The sequence below is a fragment of the Vanacampus margaritifer genome, chromosome 7 (assembly GCF_051991255.1).
Source record: "Vanacampus margaritifer isolate UIUO_Vmar chromosome 7, RoL_Vmar_1.0, whole genome shotgun sequence".
Taxonomy (NCBI): Eukaryota; Metazoa; Chordata; class Actinopteri; order Syngnathiformes; family Syngnathidae; genus Vanacampus; species Vanacampus margaritifer.
In genome coordinates, this window is record NC_135438.1 from 14353260 (window position 1) to 14380257 (window position 26998).

The 26998-nt window shown below is 40.5% G+C and overlaps 1 protein-coding gene across 2 annotated transcripts in view; it reads right to left on the reverse strand.

Moving 5' to 3' along the window:
* Positions 1 to 1337: 1337 nt before the first annotated feature.
* Positions 1338 to 26998, reverse strand: part of LOC144055169 (E3 ubiquitin-protein ligase SMURF2-like) — a 50395-nt gene continuing 24734 nt past the window's right edge. The window contains exons 5-20 of one of the 2 annotated variants that reach the window (XM_077570926.1): positions 21903 to 21968; positions 21736 to 21820; positions 21170 to 21253; positions 19581 to 19792; positions 17126 to 17210; positions 16173 to 16331; positions 15092 to 15145; positions 8772 to 8985; positions 7591 to 7694; positions 7385 to 7499; positions 7118 to 7296; positions 5843 to 5980; positions 5443 to 5563; positions 5160 to 5361; positions 4929 to 5004; positions 1338 to 3703 (exon numbers count right to left, since the gene is read on the reverse strand). In XM_077570926.1, coding sequence (XP_077427052.1) covers positions 3604 to 3703; positions 4929 to 5004; positions 5160 to 5361; positions 5443 to 5563; positions 5843 to 5980; positions 7118 to 7296; positions 7385 to 7499; positions 7591 to 7694; positions 8772 to 8985; positions 15092 to 15145; positions 16173 to 16331; positions 17126 to 17210; positions 19581 to 19792; positions 21170 to 21253; positions 21736 to 21820; positions 21903 to 21968 — 1994 coding nt within the window. In that variant the 3' untranslated portion in view covers positions 1338 to 3603. Of the gene's footprint in view, positions 3704 to 4928; positions 5005 to 5159; positions 5362 to 5442; positions 5564 to 5842; positions 5981 to 7117; positions 7297 to 7384; positions 7500 to 7590; positions 7695 to 8771; positions 8986 to 15091; positions 15149 to 16172; positions 16332 to 17125; positions 17211 to 19580; positions 19793 to 21169; positions 21254 to 21735; positions 21821 to 21902; positions 21969 to 26998 lie in introns of both variants that reach the window. The other variant, XM_077570925.1, reaches the window with a different exon arrangement.

The following is a 26998-nucleotide window of genomic DNA, read 5'->3' on the forward strand; positions in this document are numbered from 1 at the left end:
CCTTAAAATGACCCTTAAAAAATGGGTGAGTGGGGCAATTTTCAACGTGCATAAAACCTCAGGACAGGTAAAACTAATACATTACATCCACTACACGCAATAAAGATTTAATGATTCTATTTGAGCTTACAGCTAACAAAATACAATCAACTAAAGACATTTGAATATTATAAAACAATTCAAATGTTTCCTAATTGAGATGAACACGTATCGAAGAACCACTTTTGAGATATTAAGACTTTGAAAAATGAGTAAACTAAAACGTCTACAATACATTGTCGCTGATAAAAAAACAAAAACAAGCAATTGGTGACAAATATTGAATGCTACCAGGTTGCGGAACATCAACAGAGCAAACATTTCCTTTCCACGTCCGACAGGTAGCGCGCGCGTCTTCCAGCAGCGTCTGAGTAGGTCACCACACAAATGCTTCATTTAACTTTGGCTTGACTCACTACTTGCTCTTTGCTTGTATTGTAGTCCATTCGTCTTTAGTGTTTGACGAGCCACAAAATTCTAGTGTTCGGTTTAATTAACCGACGTACACTTTTGTCGAAGTCCTTCCGCGTTTTTCAGAGGTCATATGATGGCGCCTGGACGTGACAAGTCCAACGTCATAGTAGTGTATTTATAACATGCCGCCCCCTTTAAAAATAAAATTTAACGTCACATTTTTATTGCTTTGATCATGCGTTGGAGGAGAGTTCCCAAAAAAAAAAAGGTTTAAACATTAAATCCCAAAGGGGGAAATGACAAATTATAGCGTTTATGAAGACGTCAACATTACGTTACGTCACTTCCTTAGTTTACAAATACGCAGGACTACTTTAAAAGCGTCGTTTCGATGTATTCTGTCCTTGTTCTAATCTAACGAGTCAAAATAGTTTACACACACACCTGTTATAATACCAAGTTTTTGTGATATGTCCACAAAGCATTTAAAACCTTTTTCTCATTTGTTTACATCAGAAAAACCTGGCATTTAACCAGGGGTATTTATAATTTATATCCACTAAATCCGATGAGCCCTTGTCCTTCTGGGGTTTGCGTTTAACCAACATTACAGTCATCCAACTTCAATTTTTTACATCAAACCAATTCATCCTGGCATCCAAATGATCAGTATAGGATATCCATTTCGAAATGCTGACAAATAGAAATAAACAGTGATACACATGCTACTATAAAACATAATGCTGTCACATCCAGACAGCAGTGTTTTATTGCTCCGCTTTCTGCAGGTGTACAAGAATTAATTGACCCCAACCTCCACGCCACCCCCCCCTCCCCAGCGATCCTTTTAATATCTTTGCTTCTTTATTGTCCATTTGTACAAGTGTCAGTTACAAGCTCACAGAGCAGCTGAGGTGAAAAAGCAAATATTTACTGTAACAATAAATACAAAAACCTGGGAAAATTGGATGCAAAATTAACTGAAAGGATGGTTGGTTTTATAGGGGACAATTTGGCCCCCAAAGTGTTTTGTTTGTTTGCATGAGTGAGTCAGCCGGCAAACATGACAAAGCGACACAGATGACATGTGGACAAACATACATGTGCGGCATAGCGGGAACACGTGCGTGTGCATATATACGTGGTCTACATCAAAATCAGTCCATTCGTATTTGGTACATAAAGGGAAGTGTCCAAGTATACATGACGTGTGCAAATAACACTTGCAATGCATTTATAGTTGTGTTAAAGATAACATCAAATAAATCCTCTGTAAATGTTCATAGAACAATTTGTAAGCTCTTCATGGTTGCAGCCAGTAAAGTAATAATAATAATAATAATAATAATAATAAAAAGAAGATTCACAAGTCTAAACAAATAGTCATGGCTATGCAAAACAGACTTGTTGAAAAGATATGAAACTTTGTCCTCTGTGCTGCTTGGAATTTAGTGGAAACATCCCCAGTAGCAAACTCTTCTCCTATCAATGGATGATGATTAAAAAGTCAGGTGTCTTTCAGCCTTCCTCATTTCATCATGTAAAAAATAATGTACGGTACATAACAGCCCCCCCTCCAAAAAAAAGTTCACCTGAGAATGCAAAGAGGTCTGTGACAGACATGTTGCATTTGCACGGAACACAAATAAAATCATATATTTGTACATATATACTCGCTGTATAGATATGTGTTCCTCTAGTCGGTATACTTGTAAAATACAGGATAGCAAAGTAGACATGATACATTTCAAAACGGGGCTTCCCACACTTCAGCAAATAAAATGATGGAAGATCGTCATCCCTTGGAAGGATTTTCTTTTTAAATTCACTGTTTTCTCATTATGCGTCAATGTTGATGTATTTGACCAAGTTTGGCTCGTGAGGGCGAAACATGCAATTTCATTTGGCTTCGTTTGGGAAACCCAGTTTTAATGTTGGGCGGGAGGTGGCAGGTGGGGAGGTGAGAGTTCTCCTGACATCATCGCTCACTTGCTAAAGTGCTTGACAGTAACGAGTGAAAATAAACATCTGACGTCTGTCTGCAGCAGCGCACACTTTGCAACACGTGAAGGGGCAGCGAGCGCGTAGGGAGGCCGGTTTGAAGGACGCATCCATACAAAATGTCGAGGGATGAACGAGATTAAAAAAAAAAAAAAAAAAGACGAAACAGGCTCAACACTTCATCTTGAGCGGCTTTAAACATCAACAGTGGAACCTCCAAAGTGGAACAACCTCAAAAGTGGTGCAAGGTGGAATTGAAAAGCATCCGTGAGTAACAGGATGCCTTTTGCTTTTGCTTTTTTTTGTGATGTGAAGATAAAAATTTTCGTGCTCCTCTTCATCAAGTGCCCGCCATTTTTTTCAAGAATTTTTCTAGTATTTTTACTTCTACAGTGGTTCACTAACTTTGTTGAGATGTTACTAGAACACAAGCCTGTTACACATTAATCTGCTCTATATTGATTCTGGATAACACTTGAGAACCCCAAAATGTGTTCAGCTTTGAAGGTTCCACTTTAAGATAAAAAAAAAAAAAAGAGAGAAAGAGCGACTAATCTTTGCATTCAAATATGAATTTGGACGCACACTCACAAGCAACTTCTTCACCAGAGTCCGTTTTCTCAACATTAAACAAGCGTGCCCCCCCCACCCCCCCAAAAAAAAGCATCATAGCGATATTCAAAAACAATATATTACGTTTTTAGGGCTGCTATTAAAAGTGGACTTTTTTTTTTTTTCCAATGAGGGGCTTGAGAATCCAACCAAAACCCTCATACACACACAAACACACGCACGCACACACACCCACTTGAATTTGGACTGAGGTAGGATGAACGTGTGGCTCTCCACTAAAAATGAATTTCATGAAACTGGAGAGCTTGGGCAAGAAGTGGCTACCTGAAGAAGACGCGGCGAGCAAAGCTGATTCTTGTCCTGCTCGCCCGGGAGGAGTTTTTTGCCAGCTCGCAGTCATGCTACAACACAAAAGAAACATGGAAGAAAGAGGCGGTCCGGGCGATTCCGATGTGGGAAGAACGTGGGCAGCAGCGTGAAATAAAGAGGAAGACTGCGGGATGCTCAGTTATGCTGCATGAATGAGAAGTCCTTAGTACAGTCTTACACAGTCACGCACACGCACACACACACGCTTCATTCCACTGCGAAGCCACAGGTCTCCTCGATGGCAGTCAGCAGCTTGTCGTATAGCTTGTCGTAGCTCTCGTAGGGCGGAATGTCGATACGGTTGAAGCTGCAAAAATAGCACGGATGAGAGTTAAATGTCAAAGCACTACAATGCCAATAAAATACAACAAGGTGGATCTAAAATGCGACCAAACAGCATTTTTTAAAACCAATTCTTGGATTTAAAAAAAAAGAAAAAAAGAACAATATTGTCATAAACAAAGCATATTGTAAAAATCACTTAGGGGGCTGAAATTTCACCCAGATTGTCCAGACATGTTGAAGTTCAAAATGGCACCCGTCCATCGTTTCGAAATTATTATTGTCATTATTATATGTGGGAGATGTGTTATAGTGCATTTTCCACGATTACCACATTTATCCGTTGAGTGGGGCCGAAAATAAACGTGGAAAATAAAAAATGTGACTTGATAGTGTTAAAAGCCATAATCCACAAGGTGGCACTAGAGAGCAACTTTTTAGTTTTTTGCTTGAGCTGACGTATGTCTTTGCTAAATGACCATACTTGCACCAAAACAAGCTGGCATGGTCGGGATTGAGAGAACAGGCCTGTGTGTGTGTGTGTGTTGTTTTTGTTTAATGGTGGGGCCAATATATTGGGATTTCACAGAGGTGTGGGGTATACCCGTCAATGTGGGGCCATTTTCCTGGACCCCACAAGTTTAGACCTCTTTTTAAAGGTTAAGACTTGGATTTAGAGTTTAGGTTTGAATTGGGTTATGGTTGAGGTTAGGGTAAGGAATGGGGGTAGGCAATCATTTTTGATGGTTGAGGTTAGGGGAAGGGTTATGGAAAGGCATTATGTTAATTAGATGGTCCCACAAAGATAGCACTGTATGTGAGTGTGTGTGGTCAAAGAGACAATTCTGGACAAAATGTGTTTTATATACATCATAGTTAAGTTTTGCTCATTGCACACTATTGCATTTATTGTCCATAGAGGGCATAATAAATAAATAAATATATAAAAACTATATGTATGGATAGGTCTGATGCAAATGAACATTTTGAGTAGTTGAAAAATATATTTATTTATTTTTTAAATCATAAATGACTTAGTTATCAAACTTTGGAGAGAGTAGCCAACTTTTGGCAAAAATACCACGAGTGGGGTATTTTTTTTTTTGTACAAGGAAAATGTGACCAAAGAGACAACAACATTTTTTTAAACTGAAAAGAAAAAACTTTCTGTGTTAACGGGCCAGTGTAAGCTACACTCCAATATGTTAGGATGAGAAAAGTGTGCGTGTTTGTATTTGAGTGAGACAAACCAGGTGTGAGCTTTGGGCAAATTGTTGGTGTTGGCATCAATCTGATGAATGGTGAAAAGTCGAGGTCCCGCAGCACCTGCAGTCAAGAAAGCAAACAACATTCAGCGAATGTTTCACATGTTACTTTTACACTTAGAAAAACAGTCAAGTCTCTGAAGCTTTAATGACGAGGTCACGCTGTGTCCACTCCAAGCCGGTACGGACGAGTTCTTGTGAGAGCAATCTTTGTACCTTGTAGCGCTTTGAAACCCTGCAGGGGCACCCTGGAGGAGCCGGTGACAAATTGGAGCAGGCGTGCCCTCCTCTCCTCATCAAAGGACTCCACCGCCTTCCAGAACCACTTGACGATGTTGCTGTCGGGCGTGCAGTGCTTGAGACGCGTGTTCGACTTCCAGTCGGACACGTCGATCTTTCCCAGGCCGCACACGATCAGCTGGAAGAGAAGACGGAGCGCCAACGCCGTTAGAGAAGAGACAATTGTGATGGACACGCTTTGATGTCTTCGCTGTCGTACCTCGAGCTCCTTCTCATCGAAGGACTTGAGTAGATGTTGTGGGATCACCTCATTGAAGCCTTTCTGCAAGGCCAAGAACTGAGCCTCGATGCCATGTAGGAAACGCCAGTTCACATATAACCTGCAAAATGTGCAAAACACTATTCAGGCTACTGTATGTTTACATGATGTCCATCGAGTCACAACAAAAAAAACACAGTATGGTAATATGCTGGGTCCTCCTGAGTCTCATCTGAAAACCTTTTTTGTCTATATAAAAACTGGCTCACAATTTGGCCTATCAAAGTAATGTAACTTCTTTTTTTTCCTAAACTGAATACTTCCAGCCAGAGTCGTGAGGCCGTCAGGAGACCCGAGGAAGGACCAAAGTAATGTAACTTGTGACGATGCACCCTCATACCTGACATACTCCTTTTTGGTATCCTCGCTGACGGAGATGCTCTTTCCGTTGGGTTTCAACTCATGCTGGATGATCTCACCATAAGCATTGTGCTCCACACAGAAGGTGTGGTCCAGGACGCCGGTGATGTCATTGTCCCTGGGGAGGGAGAAAAAAAAAAAAAAACAGCTGTTAAGAGTCATTTCTTTACATGAGCGGAGATGACTCATTAAAACTGAATGGCAACTAAAAAATGAATAAAGGACAGTAGTTACTAGTGTGCACTTATATATTATAATAGCAAGTACTAAGATGTATGCAATTAGTAAAACCTGATACCAGCCACTCCTGTGTACATTTATTTGAAAATAGCCACTTGATATTGATCCACATAATAGTAGATGCATTTCACTTGGCACATTATACACAATATATAGTTGATTTGTATTATTTTGTGTATACTAATACTTTCTATGTATCCTTTCGTACTACCGTTACCCTCATTTTCAAATGTGATGAATCAATGCAAAGGGGCCATTGACAGATAAGTGCGTCCGATGATTCCCATTTATAAAATATGTGGCGCGACCAAAAATAAATAACCAATTTGGGACATTTATTTTGAAATTCGTTTAAAGACAGGAGTTTGTATCATTCATCCACAAGACAGCAAATATCCGATGGGAGCAACTATGTATAAAGGTTACCCTTTTACATGTATGTAGTGGTTATATTTGGACATTGTGGTATGATGTGGGAAAAAATAATTTTCTCCAACAAATATATATTTCCATTATAATTTTATTTGTACACCTAGCTAGCTTTTTTTTTTTTGTTTAACTGGCTAATTATTAGCTTCGTAACTTTGACTTAAGTGGAAAATATGTGGTGCGACCAACCATCAATCTGGTGCGACCATTGTAGAAAGCTTTCCATAACAGATTAAATTAAATTATAGGTAATAGTAAAATTGTACATAATAGTAAATATTAATAACAATTTAATACTTAATGTGTTTTTATAAGAAATTAACTGTGCTGTGTCTGGTGAAATCCTTATCCATCAATGACCCAAAGACAGCGTCTGCATTACAAAAACTCAGCAGAGGGCGCCACAAACGTTAGCTTAGATTTAGCCTGCTATTATTATATGTAGCTCACTGTGTGATTATGTAAATGGTAACAACTGAAATGACCATAACTAAAGGTATGTAAAGCAGCATGAATATTCTTGCTGTTGCCAGATGACTCGTATGGTTGAGTACAAAAGCGACGCTTGGCGAGAAAGCCATCTTACAGGATCCAAACGAGACTGTTGTGGAGGTCGGGGTCCACAGACTCCATGTCGTCCAGTGTGATGGGTTTTCCCAGCAGTTGCTTGTAAAAAGGCAGCGTGAAGCCTCCGTCAATGTAGTGGCCGTGAAACACTGCCATGCCCATGATGCGACCCACAAAGTGGAAATAGGACAGGTGCTCCTGCAGATGAAAGGAAATGTGTTCAATGATGTTTTTTAGTCTTTTTCCGCAGTTAGCCAGGAATGTTTATCAATTCGATCATTCTTACGGGGTTGACGGCCGAGTCGGGGTTAATCTGTAAAGTGTAGATGTCGTCTCTGGAGTACTGGAACAGGCCGTAGTACGGGTTCAGCATCTCGTGGGACAACAAGTACAACCATTCCCTATGACACACACAACAATAAAAAAAAATCAAGGTAATTATGTTCAGTATGACATGACAAGAAAATGTTCTACTAGAACAAAGTACCTTACCTTGCAACCCCGCCGTAGTCGAGTCCCTCTTCTCCTCTAAATTTGATCATCAGTCTTTTCCACAAATCCTTTGGTCGCATCTTCATCACCTGCCGGTACGATTCCTACGGTTGAACACAAACCAGTACAACATCAAAACATTTTCATTTCAACATCTGATATGTAATAGTGGAGTTCTTCTGGGAGAGGCCAGACTCCAGAGGCTGCGTCTCAGTAAACATCACTGCTGTAAAGTCACAACAAGAGCTCTGAGGCTTTTAAAAACATTTACGTTGAAACATTTCACCTGAGCCAGCATGCATGAGACTCAAGAGCCAGCAACAGCTGTTCAGCAGAACTTTGTGTAAACCAGAAACTCATGCTAGTGAAAACACTGCACCTCAACCACATGCATCATTAGTGATTTTTACAAATGGATCTCTCATATGAATGTGTGGTACGGGACATAGGTCAATATAACTCAAACAAGCTGTTGTGAGTATGTGACCAGCAATGATTGTCCCAGAGTGTTGCAGCGCTGGTGTTTCGTACTTGTACATCTGTCACGTCAAACGGGGATGACGTCATATTTCTCATTGCTCAACTTGAACTCGTGAAGTTACGTCTGGCTCTCCACCGCTGCCTTCATTCCCGGCGAACCCCCCTCAACACCCCACCCCCATCCTGAGCTGCTGAAATCATCCAGAAAGAATGCCTCGCCTGGGTCGTACAAATGATTGGGAGAAGGGAAAAGCAACAGAACGACTCTTTGAGGTTGTGTGAGGGCCTTTCTGGTCTGCTTTCCCCTGGAAATCATAAAGTGCTTCCAAGTATTGGTACTGGGCTGCCCCGGGCCCTTTTCTGGGGTACATCGTAAACACTGTGAAAGTAATTGCTAGTAAAAAGCAAAGATCTTGAGAGCATTCCATTGTTTGCGTTGCTGTTTTGACTTTGTCCTTTGCAAGGCATGTAATACATTTTATATGCATAGTGAATTTAATGCATTTTGTGCCATGTGCTTAATATATATCAATTTACCTGTTTGGGATTGACAAGGATTTTGTTAATACTTTGATTGTCATTTGCTTGCATTAACAACAGTACTTGTTCAAGTGGACCTGCAAAAAATGACATTTCTACCTTTTGACACTGCAGGTGATCGGAATCGGATGCATTCTTTTCCGATATTCATCTGCTCTTACCTCAAAGATCTCCTCCCGACACACCTCGATGCGGCAGTGGCCTGCTTGGGGTTGTTGCTGAGAGAGCTCCTGACGTAGAATCTTGAGCTTCTGCACCAGATCTCGCTTGTACCTGGGCACCGTCAAGCACTCCGCCTCCTCCGGCAACTGGGCTGGGGAGAGAGGTTGCTGGGGGCCGCTGGGACCTCCCTGGCCCTTCATCTGAGCTGGATGACTGGTGGGAGTTGAGGTGGAGGAGAAATAGGCAGAGAGGGAAGGAAGGAGGGTGTTGGGTATGAATGAGGAGGCAAGACAGCGGGGAGAAAGAAGCAAGGCAAGAAAAAGGTCACTTGTATTGGATAGCTGAAGTGCCAATATGGCACTTTCTTTTTTTTGTGTGCATAGGGCATTTGTATTAACTAATTGCTCCCAAAAACGTGTAAATATGTTTTTTTTATATGCTAGAGCAGGGGTGGCCAAGTTGGGTCCCCGAGAGCCACTATCCAGCCTGTTTTCCATGTCGCCCTCCTTCAGATCATCAGCAAGCTTTGTAGAAGCCTGATAACGATCCTGATCATGAATCAGGTGTGTTATTTGAGAGAAACAAGAGCAAAACAGGCTGGATAGTGGCTCTCGAGGACCGGACTTGGCCATCCCTGAGGGCTTTGATGCAGCCTCTGAACTGAAGAGAATGCTTGAAGCGATGGTAGTTATTACAAAAACGGCCAGCAGGTGACAGCCGAGTATAAGAGATCAACCAGGGCCAAGTTGCAAAAAGCTCTTTCCCCCACCGTTTTAAACAGATTTGTGAATAATGATGAAACTTTCTAATGCTAATTGCTGCAAAAGGGAAACAGACAGAAATGTACTTTTTTTCTAATGAAAGTAGAAACTCTAATCTTTCTTTTGGTAGGTTCCATGTTTTTATAGCAATAGAAGAATATTCTGTGGGCCTTGTAAAATCAGTCAAAATCCAGTAAAACAGCCGGGAGCGAAGGGGGTTGCTTCAGTGAAAATGTCTGGGAGTAAATTAGTTTACTGCTTGTGATTTTTTTCGTCAGAGCAAACCGAAATATCATATGATGTTACATCATAGGTTACGACCAACCACGGCTCAATTGTTTTCTGGGTTTGGTCAGCAAACTGAGCCTTGATTGGTCATTAACTGTTTCCTCAGCACAGGCGATGTCATCTTTAAGTCGACAGCAAGTGGCAAAATTAGTTTTTAAAGGTAGTAGTAGTACATTAAAAATAATGACATCACCTTAATTATAGACAAAATAACTTCTTACTGTTGAAAATGGCTCAATGTGTCAAGTACTGTATCTCTTTAGAAAACACCAAAATGTTGTAAATTAAGATGCAAAATCAGTCTTAAGCGTTATCAGTGAGTTCACAGTGGATTTTTGGGGCTTTAATATACAGCGGTCAACTTCTATTTACACTTGCATGAGAGTGTGCAAAACCAAAATATTGTGTGACTGACCTGAGAGGTTCCATCATCCTATCCAGTACAAATAAGGTAAGGCAAGCAATGATGTTAATCCAGACCTAAATATTATTCCATCTTCCATCCCTTTTCCTGTCTGTTGCATAAAGAAGTGGATGACCGAGGTGTCCCTGCCCACCACCAACCACAAGTGGAACTTCCATGACCCGACCACAGGAGTGGCCACCCTTCTACTTAGAGGTAAGGTTGGGGAGGGAAAAACATTTCTGTGAACTCAACTTTTGTCTTTGTCACTACAGACACTTCTTTCAACGCCACCAATGAGGTCGTGTTAATTTACCGCTCTGCCTCGGGTTCATCTTTGCATGGCCAGTGCAGCAGCTGAGACGCCCTCAAGTCCTTTCTGTGGTGTTGGTGGTGGGATGCTTGGGTGGCCCCTCATAAAAACATAATCCATCTCTCCCTTCAACAGGACAACAGCGCACATTCTCCAGTGAGGAGATGCTGAGTCAGCAAAGAGCTTCTTCACAAGAAGCTACTGTCGTCTACCGTGGAGGTAGTGGGGTGGGTGGGGGTGAGAGTTTGGTCAAACAAAAGGCTCTCCTCACCACCAGGTCTGCATTGACACTTGACGGAAAGGGAAGCCTTCTGTTCTCAGGTAGCAGTATATAAGCAGCCACTTATTCCAACACCTCTTGTACACTTGAGCACTCTGTGGCTTGAGAAAGTCCTCGTGGCCGTTCCAAACTAAACGGGTGCAGTGTTTCACGGGTCTATCCCTGTATAATCAAGTCCACTGTTATTTATTTTTCTGGCAAGCTCTGGGGCTTCTAGCATGTCAAAGACAGGATAAGACTTCAGTGGTGCAGTGTTGAAAGCCATTTTAAGAAGAAAAAAAAAAAAAGAGGAAAAGAAAAGATAGCCTTTAAACAAAATGGAATGTTTTGCTTTGACTAGGCAGCTCAAGAACCATATAATAGAGCCCAAATTCAGCACACATCTTTCTTTGGACAGCACGTTGTAATCAAAAATACATTTTGACATAGTTAATGGTCTCTGGTTTACAAACGAGAAAAGCTCTGCATATTTGATGGTAAAATACAGAAAACGCCAAGCACAGCAAATCTGAAAATCCACCAAGCCTTTCAGTGCGACAGCATGGAGGAAATATGCTGAGGGGAAGACAATATAAATTCAGCAAGCATTCATTTCAAGAGCCAGCAAGAGTCGCATGGCACCAGGCCTGGTGAGTCGGGAGTTTGCTCCAGCACAACAATGTTCTTCTTGGCCAGGAACTGTCAGATGCTTAGTGAGCAGGAGCGTTGTCTTGCCACAACTTTTGCTTCTTCTCGCTCACTGAATGAAGCAAATGCTGGTTGATTGTCTGACATAGCTTGGGTTTGAAATATATCATTTGTGACATCAGTCCTGGAACTTTTCTGACACACCTCGCAACCAGAAACAGCCTTTCGCATGGCATGTGGTTCTGCAGAGCAGTAATAAGTGTTGAGTAGGTGCAGTGGTGTTAAAGCCGCACCCACCACCACGCTAGCCAGCAAAGAGAGTCAAAGGGGCCTTTATGAATCCTTTTGCTGAGGCTATCAGCTGCTTCTACTGCTTTGTAAGAGAGGGAAGGTCCACAAAATGTCACCGTTGCAAACTCTATAGAAAGTCTTACACGTGCTGCAATGTAATTTATTTGGACTTCACTATGAAATCTTGCGCCTACCGTATCTACCCTGTTACATTTTCGGGCCTTCAAAATGGGTGACAAAAGAACATGCTGGCTAAATGGAGCTTCAACTGGGGCAAATGTGGAAAGTAAAGGTTATGACAATATAAATTATATGACCTTTGAAAGCGACAACACTATTTTGTGGCAAGATCACCATCAATATATTAAGCCCTGTTTCCACCAAGTACCGTGGTTAGGTTCAATTATTCCATTGTCAAGGATACCAAAATGTAGGACCCACATCATCCTACCTTTATCATCAGCAATCACAAAGTACAGTACAAGATGCAGCAGTACTATTAATGGTACTTTCATTACATTTTATTTAATTCAATAATGAGTTATACTCGAGCTTGCTGCTTTGGATGTCACACAATGTACACAGCTGACAAAGGTGTCACCATCTTGCCTGCACACCCTGCAGTGGATGCGCAATCCTCATCAGAATTTATCGAATTAAATCTACTAACAAAGTAGCAGCTTGCTGTACCTGACTTTTTTGTATAGCATCAAGATGCCCCGTGAATAAATATAATTGGGAAGAAATGTGCTCACTGTAAAAAAATTTATAAAATAAAAACTGTATATTATACTGTATAAACTCAGTCTTTTAAATTTATATATGGTATATATATATGGTGTGTTATATTCAAACTGAAAAGGTAAAACTACTCAAAACAACAACAACAACAAAAGTAATTTGTTGGGGAAATACCTGCTTTTGCCCATTAAATTTGAATCCAGCAGTGAATAAAAATACCTTCAGCAAACAGTGACGCAACTCTCAGATGTACACGATGTGCTGGTGCATGGCAGGAAGCAAACTATGTGAGAGACAGTGTGGCAGACCACAGTCTTGTGGCTGTGTCTGACTGTCTGACAAGTGTCTAACAACGGCAGGCCTCAACAGCCTAAGACAGACGCCATACCCACTGCCAGAAATACAGAAATAGGTTTGAAACACATCCATCTCACGTCCATGTCCAGGAACACCGAGGTGTCAACAGCAGACACACTTTGCATCAGTTCTGTTCTACGTTCTGTTCTGGCGTACAAAACAGAAAATGCTATTGCACTTACAGGTTGCAAACATTCATAAATGTAAAGGATAGGGAGGTAATGATATTCAAACGTCATGATACGATATCACAATATGAACCTCACCATACTGTGTAAAAAATGTTGTGCCGCTTTTAATGTCATAACATAATGACGATATGGCAATTCTACTATCATGATATCGCCATTATCGTTACATCACTAGTAATGGAGCAGGAACAATAAAAGTAAAATACTGGCTGATTAAAAATGGCAAGGAAAAATCACTCCATAAAATGGCGCTTTGGCTCTGGCAGCAACATACAGAAATACAGATGCATATTTGCTGTATGATGAGATTGGTACACACATTCAACATTCACATTCAATCAAGAGCATTATTTTAAAAATTAGGTCAAAAGTGTTCTTATTTATGGTATAAATCCAAATGCATGCAGTTTTTTTCTTGCTGAAATCTCTTTTCCTGGCTACCTGTGATAAAACATATTTCGACTTCCACCACAAGCATCAACATAACGCAGCATGCATCAACCGGTCCTGATATACACCTCCATCAAACACCTCGAAAGCAACTGTGTCAAAGCGGTGTTACATTTGAGCTAGGTCACGTGCAACTGTGTACGTGTGAAAGACGTATACCAGTGTCCCCAAATCTGCGTGATAAAAGACAGATGTCCTGACAGTGAGCCAGCGGAGAGGCTTATAACTTTATAACAGTTTTTGGAGCAGCACAGAGGGTGGGGAGCAGCAGAGAGATTGAGGACAAGAGCTGATGGGGGTGGGCGGGGGGTGAAGAATAATAATAGAGATGAAATGGTAAAAAGCTCAAAGGCCTTTGCCAATCGTAAGACAAAGCTGGCATCCACGGAAACTGTCAATGTTCAGATAAAATGTCGCACTTGCAGCAATGCTCATCTGCTACATGCTACACGTTATGTTAGCCATTCTGAGTAACTCCCACCAAGGAATGAAGCCATTTCTCAGTGCGAGTCTGCAAGAACATGCTTAGAGTTTGGGTTTGAAAAAGGGAAAACAATGTGAGGCCATTTAGATACTTGACAGCACTAGGCTACTTGATGACCTAATGCAATGTACACCGGGAAAAACTAGCCAATCAGAAGGCACCATGTGCTATATCTTTGTCACTGAGTACATTCATACAGGAAACATTTTAAATGTTCACGAACAGTAACATGTGCACAAATGATGCCACAGACATTTTGTAAGAGGTAGACTTGGATGTTGTCACGCAACATAGTCCACCCAGGCAATGAATGACTATAAAGTCAAGGTGAACTGAACTTACACTTGCTTAGACAGCTGTTGCGAAGATCTCTAATGTAGAGCATTTCAACCTTTTTATTTTGACTAATCAGTAGAAGCCAAGTAAGGCTCCATTAGAAAAGTAGCTCCAGCTAATTTGGACTATCTGCACCTTGTCTGGCCTCTGTTAGAGCTCCCCTAATAAAGAGTCAAGACAAGCAGCTAATGACGCAGACTGAAGAACATAGCTGAGCTCTGACTTACATCCAGAGGCGGTTCACACACACGCACGCACGCACGCATGCACACACATACACACACATGGATACCATTTGACCAAATGGCCAGATGCTGATTTCCCAAATATGTCTCTCATGCTAGTTTCTGTTATTCCTGCAAGAGCTTCTGACTTTAAAATAATAAAAAACACCAAATCTCCCAATCTTTCGATGTTGCTCTTGTTCAAAAAATTACTGCATGCACATATCAGCAAAATTAATAGAACAATGCACAACTGGACAGCCTTGGTAATAAAAACATACCCTAACATACCCCCTTTCTTTAGTACATTTGTACCCCGCCAGGAAAGCTAAGCTTGCAAATAGAATTCCATCATCTGTGTAGTCTGATAGATGATAGATACAGAAAGTCAGCCAAAGTATGCCAGAAAAGTATGTGGAGGAGTGACTGGATGAAAACATCTGTCACCTGCGGAGGTTCATCGAAATTCTCTTCAGGTACGTCGGCAATGTATATGTACTGTACGTGTGTGTGTGCTGTCTGGATGCAATTATGTAGGCTGTGCACGTTTCAGTGTGTGCATGTGTGTGTTACCTGTGGTTAGTGTTTTGGCTGTCTGTGACCACACGGGATCCATTTGGACTGGGGCTGCTGGAGGAACGCAGGAGTGGAGAACGTGGAGGGAAAAAGAGAAAGGGAAGTGAGCCATAAAAGAGAAGGTGAATGACAGAACAGAGGGTTGAAGCACAACAACAAGTGGGAACCAAGTTAAAATAAGGTACAGTGAGAAAGGATAAAAATCAAGTATGAGACTAAGACTAATATATGAGAGGTGTAAAAACGCAAGGCATTACGTTACCAACTCAAAGGTGCTTTTTTTTTGTATTATTACCCAATACTACATTTTTCAGAAGGGTGCATTCCAATTCTGTTTCATTGATACTCTGGTATGTTGACTCAAACATAAATAAATGAATGTAGCCGCATGTTAAAGGGGAAGTCAGCCCCCTAAAAAAATCATGACAATATGTTCTATGCAGCCCCACTAGTCTAAATGCGGTATTCTGGTTAATATTGCGTTAATGGAATATGAGTTAAGCAGCTTTTATCAATATCAGAAAGCGGCCATTTTGCCACTTGCTGTCGCGTGAAAATGACATCATAGTTGCTCAGTTCTCAGGTAACAACCAATCACAGCTCAGCTTCAGAAAACAGGTGATCTGTGCTTGGTCGTTGCCTGAGCCCTGAAGCAACAGTGATGTCCTCTTCAGTCAATAGCAAGTGGCAAAATGGCCGCCCCCCGAGATGGGAAAAAAAACGACTGGATTTTGCTGCATAACTCATATTCCACAAATGTAATATTAATCAGAATGCCACGTTTAGACTAGTGAGGTCACACATATTATTGTCAAGAAATGTTTAAGGTTGACTTCCCCTTTAAGATCAACACTAAATTTTAATGGGTCATTCCTATGCCAACCCTCTACAAAAACGTGTGCTTCGTGCTTACCAAAGACTCAGCAATATGCTTGAATATGTCCAGTAGAGGGAAAAGATTGTTCATTGAACCATAAGCTCATTTTGTTTCATTAAGACAGACACGAGTGTAATTCTTTTGTTTCAATATAAATATCACAAGGCCAGCCTGAGTTGGGCGTACGGTTCCATCACTTACTTGAGAACCCGATGCAGGTTAGCAGACAGTCTCGGGTCTGTGAACTGGGTTGTTCGATTGTTGTGGTCTACAAAGTAGACGCGGCCGGTAGCAGTGTTTCTAATCTCCCAGCCTGGTGGCAATGGGCCAAGCTCCTCGCAGTTCACGTTGCTCAAGTCCCTGGATAAGCATTAGAAACCATTAGCAGCAATGATACAAATGAAATGTTTATGTTTACCGCGTTTGATCTAATATGCGCAGGGTGCTTCAAGTAGGTGGCGTAAAGAAAAGTGGCTACATCAGAGTTGACGTTAACATTTACAAAGGGCATGACGGTATTTATTATATAGGACCTTTTCATCTGTCACTCAATAAGATCACCACCATGGCTTTTAACAGACATACTAGCCCTCTGGCAAACTACTTGCTCCATTTTCTTGATTCTTCTTCTCTCCTGTCCACCAACCCTTATGAGGATACTAAAGCTCTAATGTGGGGCGACACCAAGTAGGACTTGTCCTGGTGTGTACGTGTATACTCTGTCCTTGTATTGAGGCAGAACGCATTAGTCATGGACACAGAGCACATGCCTCGCTGCACCCATCAACATACTAGGTCATTTTAGCAACCTCATCCAAAAGGAACAAACGCAGAGGTGACATGTACGAGTTTCTTGTTTTACACGTGCGCTTCTTCCTCGATGAGCTGCAGCTGCACAAAGCAATGCTCAGAAATGTAGTCGGCAATCCAAAAGAACTAGTTGGAGCGCTTGTGGAATTGTGAGTGCAGATCTTCTTGCAGGTGGTGTGTTTCGCTATCCAACTATATTCTTCCGACAGAAAAAAGGCCATTCCTTTGGCTGACCCTGCTTGAATGTAACATATGCTTAAAATTATTCTGAAAATAACTGAGGAAAGACAGTTATGTCCATAAAATGGAATGTAATAAGAGCAAATAATGAAAATGATGGATACCTGGGAACACGAGGGTCATGCCAGGTGCTGACTCCAGTCTGCGTGTGCAGGAAGTAAACCTGACCCTGTTGAGTCGTTCTTTGCTCTAAGACAGAAAAACATCGGAATTAAAAATGGCATTGAAAAGAGGTGATGGTCTAAAGCTGCCTTCATATGGCCCTGGTTGAAGAAAGTATGAGTCAGTTGGTGTACTTTAGAGAGGGAGAGGTCTGTTTATAATTAATGAGACGGGTAATCTGTCGGCATCACAGCTGACCAAAGTATTTTTCTTAAGATGCCAATGTATCTAATAATTTATTTTGAGGCCTGTCCTAAGAGGATGGAGGACTTGCCTGCTGTTACTTGTGCATCTTGTTGCCCTATTTGTAACTCAGGTGTGGTATATGTGTTTGGATCATCGTCCACCGCTATTAATCAACACAACCAGCAAAATGGAAAGTAGTAGGGTGACATTCCTGCTGAAACCACCAATATTTAGCATTACCATAAACAAATAAGTCAGCCAAAGACACCAAGAGGAAACCGAAAGGGGAGGGAGGGGTGTCAATGTGCAAATTTCTAACGGCTTGTAAAACCTCTCGTATCATTTTTCTGCCTCTGTAGTTCAGAGGGTTCAGTCTGAAAAGAAAGCACACCGACTAACTGCTGAGCATCAGTGACTCACTTTGTCCAAGTTAGGCCTGCGTCACACACAACAGGGCATTTCAAACGGGGAGGGGGGGATCCAACAGTGCCACCCTGGATCATTTGCATACAGCATCACATTCTGCTGAATAATTCATTTTAAAGACTCTCAATTTAAAATCAGTTTATGCTATTTGGCTTTTTAGGATGACTCAAACAAACCATTCAGATGCTAACTGCAGCTTACTGCGTTATCCCCCCCCCCCAATAAATAATTTGGAATTGTCGTGACTGTCTACTCCAAACTGTGAAACATTGTGGACTGAATACATTGAGAAGAGGCTGCAGAAACACTTAGCGGTAACTGAAAAGAGAAGATAAGGAATACACGCTAACTGTACTCAGTGCTCACCTCAATTTTATTTATAAATTACTTAAAAAATAAAATTGATCTGAAACAAAGTGTTGTATATAAGTAAAAAGCAAATATAAATCATAAAACACCAAGAAAAGAATAATAATAGTAAACGGGGTAAAAAAAATATATATACAATATAGGAGAACTTTAAAAGAATTAGAAGAGAAAGAAAGTCAGCTGCAACAACAGCAGTCAAACTCATCTTGGTCATGGGCCAAATTATAGTTAACATTTACCTCAAAAGGCTGTTATGACCGAGATATAAATGTGTAATTGCCTCATTGTATTGTTAAGAGATAGACAACAAATTGATAGTTAAAGGATTTTTGCGCAGTTTGTCACTTTTTTACTCGTGCCTGCCACCTCTGGCCCAAAGCTTGTTCATGGTGCGTGTGCGAGTACGTGCACAATGTTAAAGCGACAGCCGCAGTTGACAAAAACGAAGACATGATTTCAAAGGGAGGTAAGAAAAACCTCGCCCCTCCCCTCCCCAAATAAACTGTTGAGTATGCAGGGTCCGCACAATCTACTATAAAGGGAAAATAAAGGCTAATAGGTGCAGTTAGAGTAAAACAGTCTAGGCTCTTCATACTCATCTGGGCATTGGTTAAGCATGCATGATGTAGAAAAAGCTTCAACATTACCTTTTTAAATCGCACAATGCACCTTTAAATTAACTTTAATGAAATCTGAAATCAAGTAAAATAGGATCAACTCTTGTTCCATTTATTTTACAATGGGGTTTAAAAAAAGAAAAGAAAAGAAATATCTTGCAACATTAAAAGTGAGGACAAAATTGCGATTTTGGTGTTGAATTAAGCATGGGTTGCAGGCGCATGATTTGCAGGCGCATGATTTGCAGGCGCATGATTTGCATCATTAGTGGGCCACATCTAGTCCTCAGGGCCTCGAGTTTTCCCTGGATCGGTAAGCCAAAATCAACCAATGAACTAAAAAAATAATAATAATCAGAACACCATTTGAGCACTTGGATGCCCATATAACCAAACCAAATTGCCTTGGTGTCGAAAATGAGGCTGGTGAATGAAAAATAATCACCCTACACTGGCCGGCGACAACATTACTACAACTTGCATAATTAAATCCAATAAATAAAATACACAAAAAAAGTTAGTTTTGATCAACACTATTGGATAAGTATTTTACAAAGCTCTAACTAGTTTGCAGTGGTGTGCAGCTGCACTGTATTATACAGAGAAATGTTTCCAATATTTGAACTCTCTCGCACAGCTAAATGAGGTAACAATTATGTAGTCATAATGTGGCTTGTTGCTGTTTATTCGGGAAAGACAATTCCAGACTATTTAGTAATCACTACAGTGTCACATTTAAGTCAAAACAACAATTTTGCTTCAACACTGGGTATGAGCGTGTGTCTGTGCCGTTTCTCACCATAACCCTCGGGCAGGTCGGGAGGCGTATGCAGGTGCGTTCGACTCATGTAGTTGCGGTGTCGTTGTGATCGCACCCGTCTCTCTTGGGGTCGCTGTTCTCCCGGTGGGACACTGGCCTCTGCCCCATTAATGGGTGTCATTACTGGTGTGTTCTCATCCACCACACAACTCAAAGGACGGCCGGACGGGCTGGAATACTCTGAAGCTGGCCTGGAAGGGGCCGACAAGTTGAATACTGTGTTTTTAGGTTCACTTCTGCTTTCATGCCTATTTTCAGGCTAAACTTCTACATGTGCTTCACTTGGAAAAAAACATTCAATATGGCTTTGAAGTAAGCAGACAAAAAGTTTTCAATGAGTAGTGAAATGTTTAATTGGTTATGTGCAATCTGCAAATACTGTGCACAGTATGGTTAAATAAAATTATGATAAATATACGACGGTGCGTGTTTGCAAGGATGGTCCCAAGATATGCTAATGTGCGCTAGGAGTGCAGGCATTTTTGCTTGTTCTGGTGTCTAGACAAACACGCAAGAAGCGTGTAATTACAGCATCATCATCCCTCAAAAGGCAAATTGCATTTTATGGCTATGAAGATTTAAGCCATATTAGTTCTGAACAGAAAGTTCTCACAACAGCGAATCTTTAGCGTGTTTGTGAGCTACTTAAGGGCAGGATGTCGACAGCAGATATCTGATAAGCAAACACAAACACAGACTGGCTGGCTTACTGACACTTGTGTGTGTAACAAGTCTGACCACTGTCTGGCTATCCACAGTAACTGACGCCTTGGTTATCGAAAACCTCGGACCCCCTGTCTGTCAACCCTCCTTCTCCTCCCCCTCACTCTTTCCTCCTTCCATTTCCTCTCCCCTCTCGCCAAATGCTGCCTCCTTTTCCACCACAGCAAGGCACTAACAAATACAACAAAAATCTGCTCACTAATAATAATAATAAAGAAAACTTAGATACGAAAAGAACAAGCGCAAATAGTCTAACATTAAAATTAAAATAAGCAAAGTACTGTAACAAACTTAATTAAGCTACAGAATTGTTTTTCCCAATCATCCTCCATAAAACCACTCTGACTTTTGCAAACACATCCTCTCCTATTATATTCCATTTAACTGCTTACCTCGCTTTGTAATGAACACTAGAACTGTGTAGAAAGTGCAGTTGAGGTAGGTTCTTTGTTTGCTTATTTTCTGACGGCTGCGCTGATATGGGTCAAGAAGGAAGGCGACAGTCGTTCCGGCAGGAAAACGGGCCAAGTAAAACCTTGCTGTTCGACTGGCTGGCTTGCTAGCAAACTTATTTGGGTATTGGTGTGCATGCGTGAGCTGGAGTGGGGTGGGGTGGAGTTAAAGGAAGTTCACTTTTTTACTGACGCTGCAAGGGGTAATGTAAACTAGTTAAATAAAGACCCTCCTATTGCTTTTTACATTATGCATGGCAGAAAACATGGTGTCTGTTGCCATACTATGTTTTAATTTTGCATTATTTAAAATGGTAAATTATCAATGATTATATTCTCATTTTAATTTAGTTCTATGTGGCTCAAGGTACAAGGCAAAAGAAACGTGTGTACCTGGTGGGTCTCTCCCATTGTGTCGTGCGTGTGATGTGGTTCAGGTACTGTATTCTTCCAGAGGCTGTTCTTCTCTCTTCCCATCTGTTTTGCATGCATATTAAAACAAGAGTTATTTTTTGTTGTTGGTATAATGAAATATTATGAAAAAATACCATTGATGTTATTAAAACAAGAGTTATTTTTTGTTGTTGGTATAATGAAATATTATGAAAAAATACCATTGATGTTCTACATTGTATTGCCTATAATACAGAATGATCAAAGCTGGACTTAGAAAATCTGTGGCAAATTAAAAATGTTTTCCTTAGAAGTACTTGAAGTCAAGAGAATGCATGAGACAATTTCTAAGACTGTCAGGACACACTAATAGTAAAGTGAATTTTTTTCCAAAATAGAAATCTAGATGTAATATGAGGAAAAAGAAAAACAGGCACTCTTCAACTCATCCATGAATGAAAATACATATCCTATGATAACAAGCAAATGTTAACCATGCATTATTATACTCAAATTCATAAGGGGAACGAGAACACAGCCTTCTATGCACAAGTCATAATACTGACCCATCAGGTAAGTCGTTGTCAAAGAGACGACTACAGTCCACCACTGGTCCTCCAGTACCTATGCGGTCTCTTGACTGAAGACTTACTATACAAGATAAGGATGATGGCATATTAATGTGAGAAAGAACAAGTAAATGTACAGATTCATCACAAGAGTGTTTCTTTACCAACTATCTGTCCTCTGACTGTATCATTGTCATTGGGGCCAAGCTTATTGAGGTCCAGTCTCTGATCTGTGAGAGGTAAAAGGATTCCATGAATTCAGCACCTATCCCAATGCCACATAATTTTATTAGAATGTAATGGTTATAAGTAAATAGTTTCATACAGAAAAGCAATGCAACAAAAAGGGAAAATAATTGAAATGTCATATCTTGCTCAAGAGCTTGACTTCTGTACTTTAAAGTAATATGTATATTTAAAAAACAAACAAAAAAACACTGAAAATAAAAGGTTATATTTGGATAAATCTCACAATCAAACAAAATGAATCCAAGTCTTGTGGTTTCTGGATGACTCAAGAATCAGCCCTACTGGGAAAACTACATAATTGAATTGCTATTGCCTTCCCTTTATATGCATGCTTTTGCTTGTGCATGATATGAGCACTTGACAGCCTAAATAACTTTACAGCTCGTTCCAAGAAGTGTCTAAGCATCTGTTCCTTATACACGTCTAGACTAAACATACATTTTCCTCCTAAATAAGAGGCCACCATTGAGACAGTACATTTATAGTTCTAAACCACAAGCGCTCACCACACCATTCAGCTCCTAAAGGCTATGAAAAATGTGCAGAACTGCACTGTGTGTGTGGCTGTAAATCCAAAATTCCATGAAGGTGTGGCTATGTCTTTTTAACCGTCCATTAATGTGTGATTCTGTATTTTATTGTGTATGCAATTGTTAAAAAAAAAAAAATCAGTAGCATCACAGTCACAGTTTGAAAAGCTAGCTGATAGGTGTTTGCAGATCTTAAATGAGGAAGAGGATGTTGAGGTTTGCATCCACAACGCAAGAGGAAGATGAGCTTAGTACAACCCCTTTTGGGGTTTTGAAGCCGTTTGTGTAAAACTGAAAATGCTTTGTCCAACGTTGTGTTTGAGTTGGATGACAAGTCAGCCATGGCTAGGAATAAACCCTCTAGGAATCATGGCAATTCCAGTAATTTTGTGTTTTTCTTTTTTTTTTTTTTGTTGTCTATGTATGTTTGCATCTTGGTCAGACCACAGAATGAGTGTGGTTCACGTCTGCTGCGCACTGGACAAGGACAAAGGATTTATGTGCAAATTGGTGTCTTGTAATTGCTCTTGCTTCCTGTGGCTCTGATTAAGTATAGTGTCTAGAATGCTGGTTATACAATAACGTGGCCAGTCTGGAGCCGGACAGAAGAAAATATAGTGTCAGTGTGCAAATCTAAAGTGCATGTCCTTTGGCCCTGGATTGGTGACAGTATCGTACTTCGCCTAGCACAGTCATAAAGCCGCTTTGTAGGAGATTATAATCTTGATTTATTTACATAGATAGAAAACAAACAAAAAATAAAGTATTTGAAGTTTAGGTAAAAGGCTCTTAAATGCCACTGTATTAATTCAGGGAAGCCTGGACAGTTAACATAATACCGCAACGAATGGCTTTCATTTAATTGCAATAACCCAATCGTATGCCAAGAGTTATGTGCTGCTAGATTTAGTGTTTTGATGCTCTTCTTTAGAGATACATGAGCCATGGTGCAGTTTATATGCAAGTGAACGTCTTTTTTTGTTATTGTATTATTTTGTGAACCAATTATTTTGTTAGTAACTTGCACGGAAGCAATGAACAGTAAACACAAATTATGACTGAAGAATGAAGTCAATGCCCTTCTTTAAGGGTTATACTCTATTCAACTTCATTCCATATTCACAAGTCAGTCGCTTGATCACATACTGCAACTCCACCATGACAGCTACGGCTCACTTCAATAGTTCATGTCTCATTTTAGCATAAGACATTAATTGCTAACTCTTTTATAGCACAAGAAATGTGGAAAAAATGACGGTATAGGGTATACATTTGCAAGTGAGGAATTATTTCCAAGTAATACATTACTGAAATTAGTGAGTATTATTACAGCTTTTTTAAATTGAGTTTATAAATAAAGGACCCAATTTGACATTTAATACAAACCACTCAACATTTACAAAATCAAAGCAAGTTAATAACAAATACAATTTATAACCGTAATTAGATACATATTGAGATTGAGTAAACATATAGTACTTGAAAAATACAACATTGGCAGTAGGTGTGGGAATCGCAGAGTAACTTACTCTATTTTGCCAAGAATAACAATATGACAATTTAGCGACTGACATTAAAGAAGGGAATTTATGTTGAAACTTGCTATATACAAAGCCTAAATAATAAGAATAATTCAAGTCAATTAAAAAGTACAAGTTTTCCCCCTCATTTTACCATATAATATAGTCAAGTAAAAAGACGGTGCAATGTATATTTTGCTCCTAAAAAGTGAACTGGTTGACAAAGTAGACTTGTGCATCAAAATGGATAAAATTCATCTTAAAAAAAAATATATATCATTGTGTGCACAACTTGGACAGTGCTTGTCGATGTGACTGAATAAATAATAAATAGTAGAGGGTGGCTGGGAAATAGTTTGGTGGTTCTTATACTCTACGTCTTATTAACTAACAGTGTGTGAGCATGTGTCAGTGTGAGTGAGTGCGTGCGTGCGTACACTGTGTGTGGTCAGTGAGTGTGATGGGACGTAAGGGGAAGTCGGTGTTATTTTGACAGTGAGGAGTATAGTTCACTTTATGATGCAGCACTGGCTGACTGCAACTGGCAAAAAAGGTGGACAGCATGTGAATAGGTTCTGAGCCAGAGACTGTCCAGAAATACGGTGTATCATAAAGTCAAATAGGTGCAGAAGTCAAGCCAAGGTGGAACAATAATGCATTGTGATGAACGATAGTGATAAACTCCTTCGCCAAACTGAGCGACTCGTGTAAAATAGGAAGGCGCGGGGAAAAAAGATAGTATGTAGGAAAAATGCCAATCCATCGTAAACCATTACTACAGTTAATTCTTATGGAAAAAAATAAGACCTGGATGAAGAAGTAAATTTGAAGAGTGGCAAATTAAATGGCTGACACAACTAGCGGCAGTCTGTAAACTGAGCGGTGACACTCTTGAAAGGATTACATGGATAACAGAAGGCTGCTTAACTGACTGCTCCCACAAGATCTTGAAACAAAAAAACTGCTTGGTCTGTCTGCAGGAGAGCAGCAGGTGATAAATAGATGCTCAGATTTTTTTTGCTTCTCAACTTTAATAGGTTTCGTTCGGAGACTACTTTCCTCCCCCCCATACAGTCTACCCATGTGTTCTTCCTCGTTTGTTTAAAAAAGGCATTTAACGATTAATTTCTTTCTTGTAGATTTTGCTTATTGATTTTTTTTTTTTTTAGCATTGTCTTGAACTAGAAACATGATGTTGTAGACGAACCAAATGTTTCACACTAAACAACCACAGTAGATCATAGAACTGTGTACGGTAGATTCTCAGTCATTCAGGTCATTGTAATCCACAAAAGTTGAATAGGGCAGTTTACAATTACGTCCAAACGAGTATTTTTAGAAGAGTGCACAGCACATGGACGTGGCCAGTTGATTTTCAGACACAACACAACACAACACAGGCAGGCGACTGAGGGAGTGTATTCGTATGAGGCAAAACTTGTGAACTGACTCGCAATTTCACCATAAATATACTTAACAGACGTATTATGGTTACAACAAACCTCTGCTGCTTAGGTGTCTGCCGCTATGTGTCTGGCGATGTTGTGACCGAGATCGAATGAAGAGTTTCCAGATGAATGTCTCCGCTGGGTTCAAGCACGTACAATTAAACTGCAGTGATTTACACGAAAAATGTCACCGAAGACACCTATATGTGCTCTCTACATTTCGTCGGTGGAAATGGGCCAGCAGCTGAAAATCCAGAACCAATCAATTGCAGTTATGTTTATCGTCTGCTTTCTCAGCGTTAGCCTTGCTAGCTGCCTGCTACAACATGCTAGCTACTACACACCATGGTGTAAATACACCCAAAATACTTTTGAGTTTACCTACAGAAGTCACTGCTGCTTAGATGTGAAAATGAATATAAAGTATCAGCGCTATAGAACCCTCATGCTAGTTGATCAGTGTCACTAAGATGTGAGCGGTCACTGTGTCACCACACCACTTAAACAAAAGTAACTAGACAGAAGTAACAGCCCAAAGGTAGGCTTAAAATCTTCAACTGAAAATCATGACTTTAATGTGTTTCGTTTTCATGAAAATTAGCGACCAACACGATATTAGCTGTCATCTAGACTGCACCGGAGTGTCAGCAACGATCATACAATAAATCTTACCTTTCCGCGAAAACTAATTTCTTTCCGCCAACTTTGAGGTCTCCGCGCGTCAACCACCGTTTAAGCCATAGGTGTCAAACTTCGGTCATCGAGGGCTGCACTCCTGCAGGTTTTGGGAGGCTTCCTTCTTCCAACAAGCTGATTCCAATCAGCAGGATTGTTATCAGGCTTAAGCAGAGTTTGCTGATGAGCTGATCATATATCAGCTGTGTTGGAGAACGGAAACATCCAAAACCTGCAGGACTGCGGCCCTCCAGGACCGGAGTTTGACACCTATGGTTTAAGCTGTTCCAAAGTGTGTTTGTCGATTGAATCATATTGAAATTTCAAGCCTGGGACGTCGTTCTCTTCCAAAAAGACGCTACTCTGTTAATTTGTCTGACTCATCCATATGCAGAGAAATACCAACCACAGTCAACGGAAGACAGAAGGAACAGACATACATGATCTGTAAGGCTTTAACGTTCTTTGGGTTAACTGGGCCTTTGTCAAATTTGCCAGGAGAAGAAGGGCCACTACACTCAATCCTGAGGATAAAAACAGGAGGCATAATGTGGTGGTGGTCCCTTATGTGGCTGGCTTGTAAAAGAAAATATTCTCAACATAACATGTGAATGTACTTCAAATCCTGCTGTACCCTGAGATGAAAGATACTGTTGGTCATCCTACGAACAAACTCCCTAGAGGGAAACTCAGAGTGTTGTTTAGGCAATAAGTATAGTAAATAGGAGTGTGAAGAGGGGGCAAATTTAAATTCCAAACCAAGAGGGTTTTGGATTAAAGGTGAAAACATCATCAACAACCAAGAAGAGTCCAGTTCCCTTGATTCATTCGGTAGGTA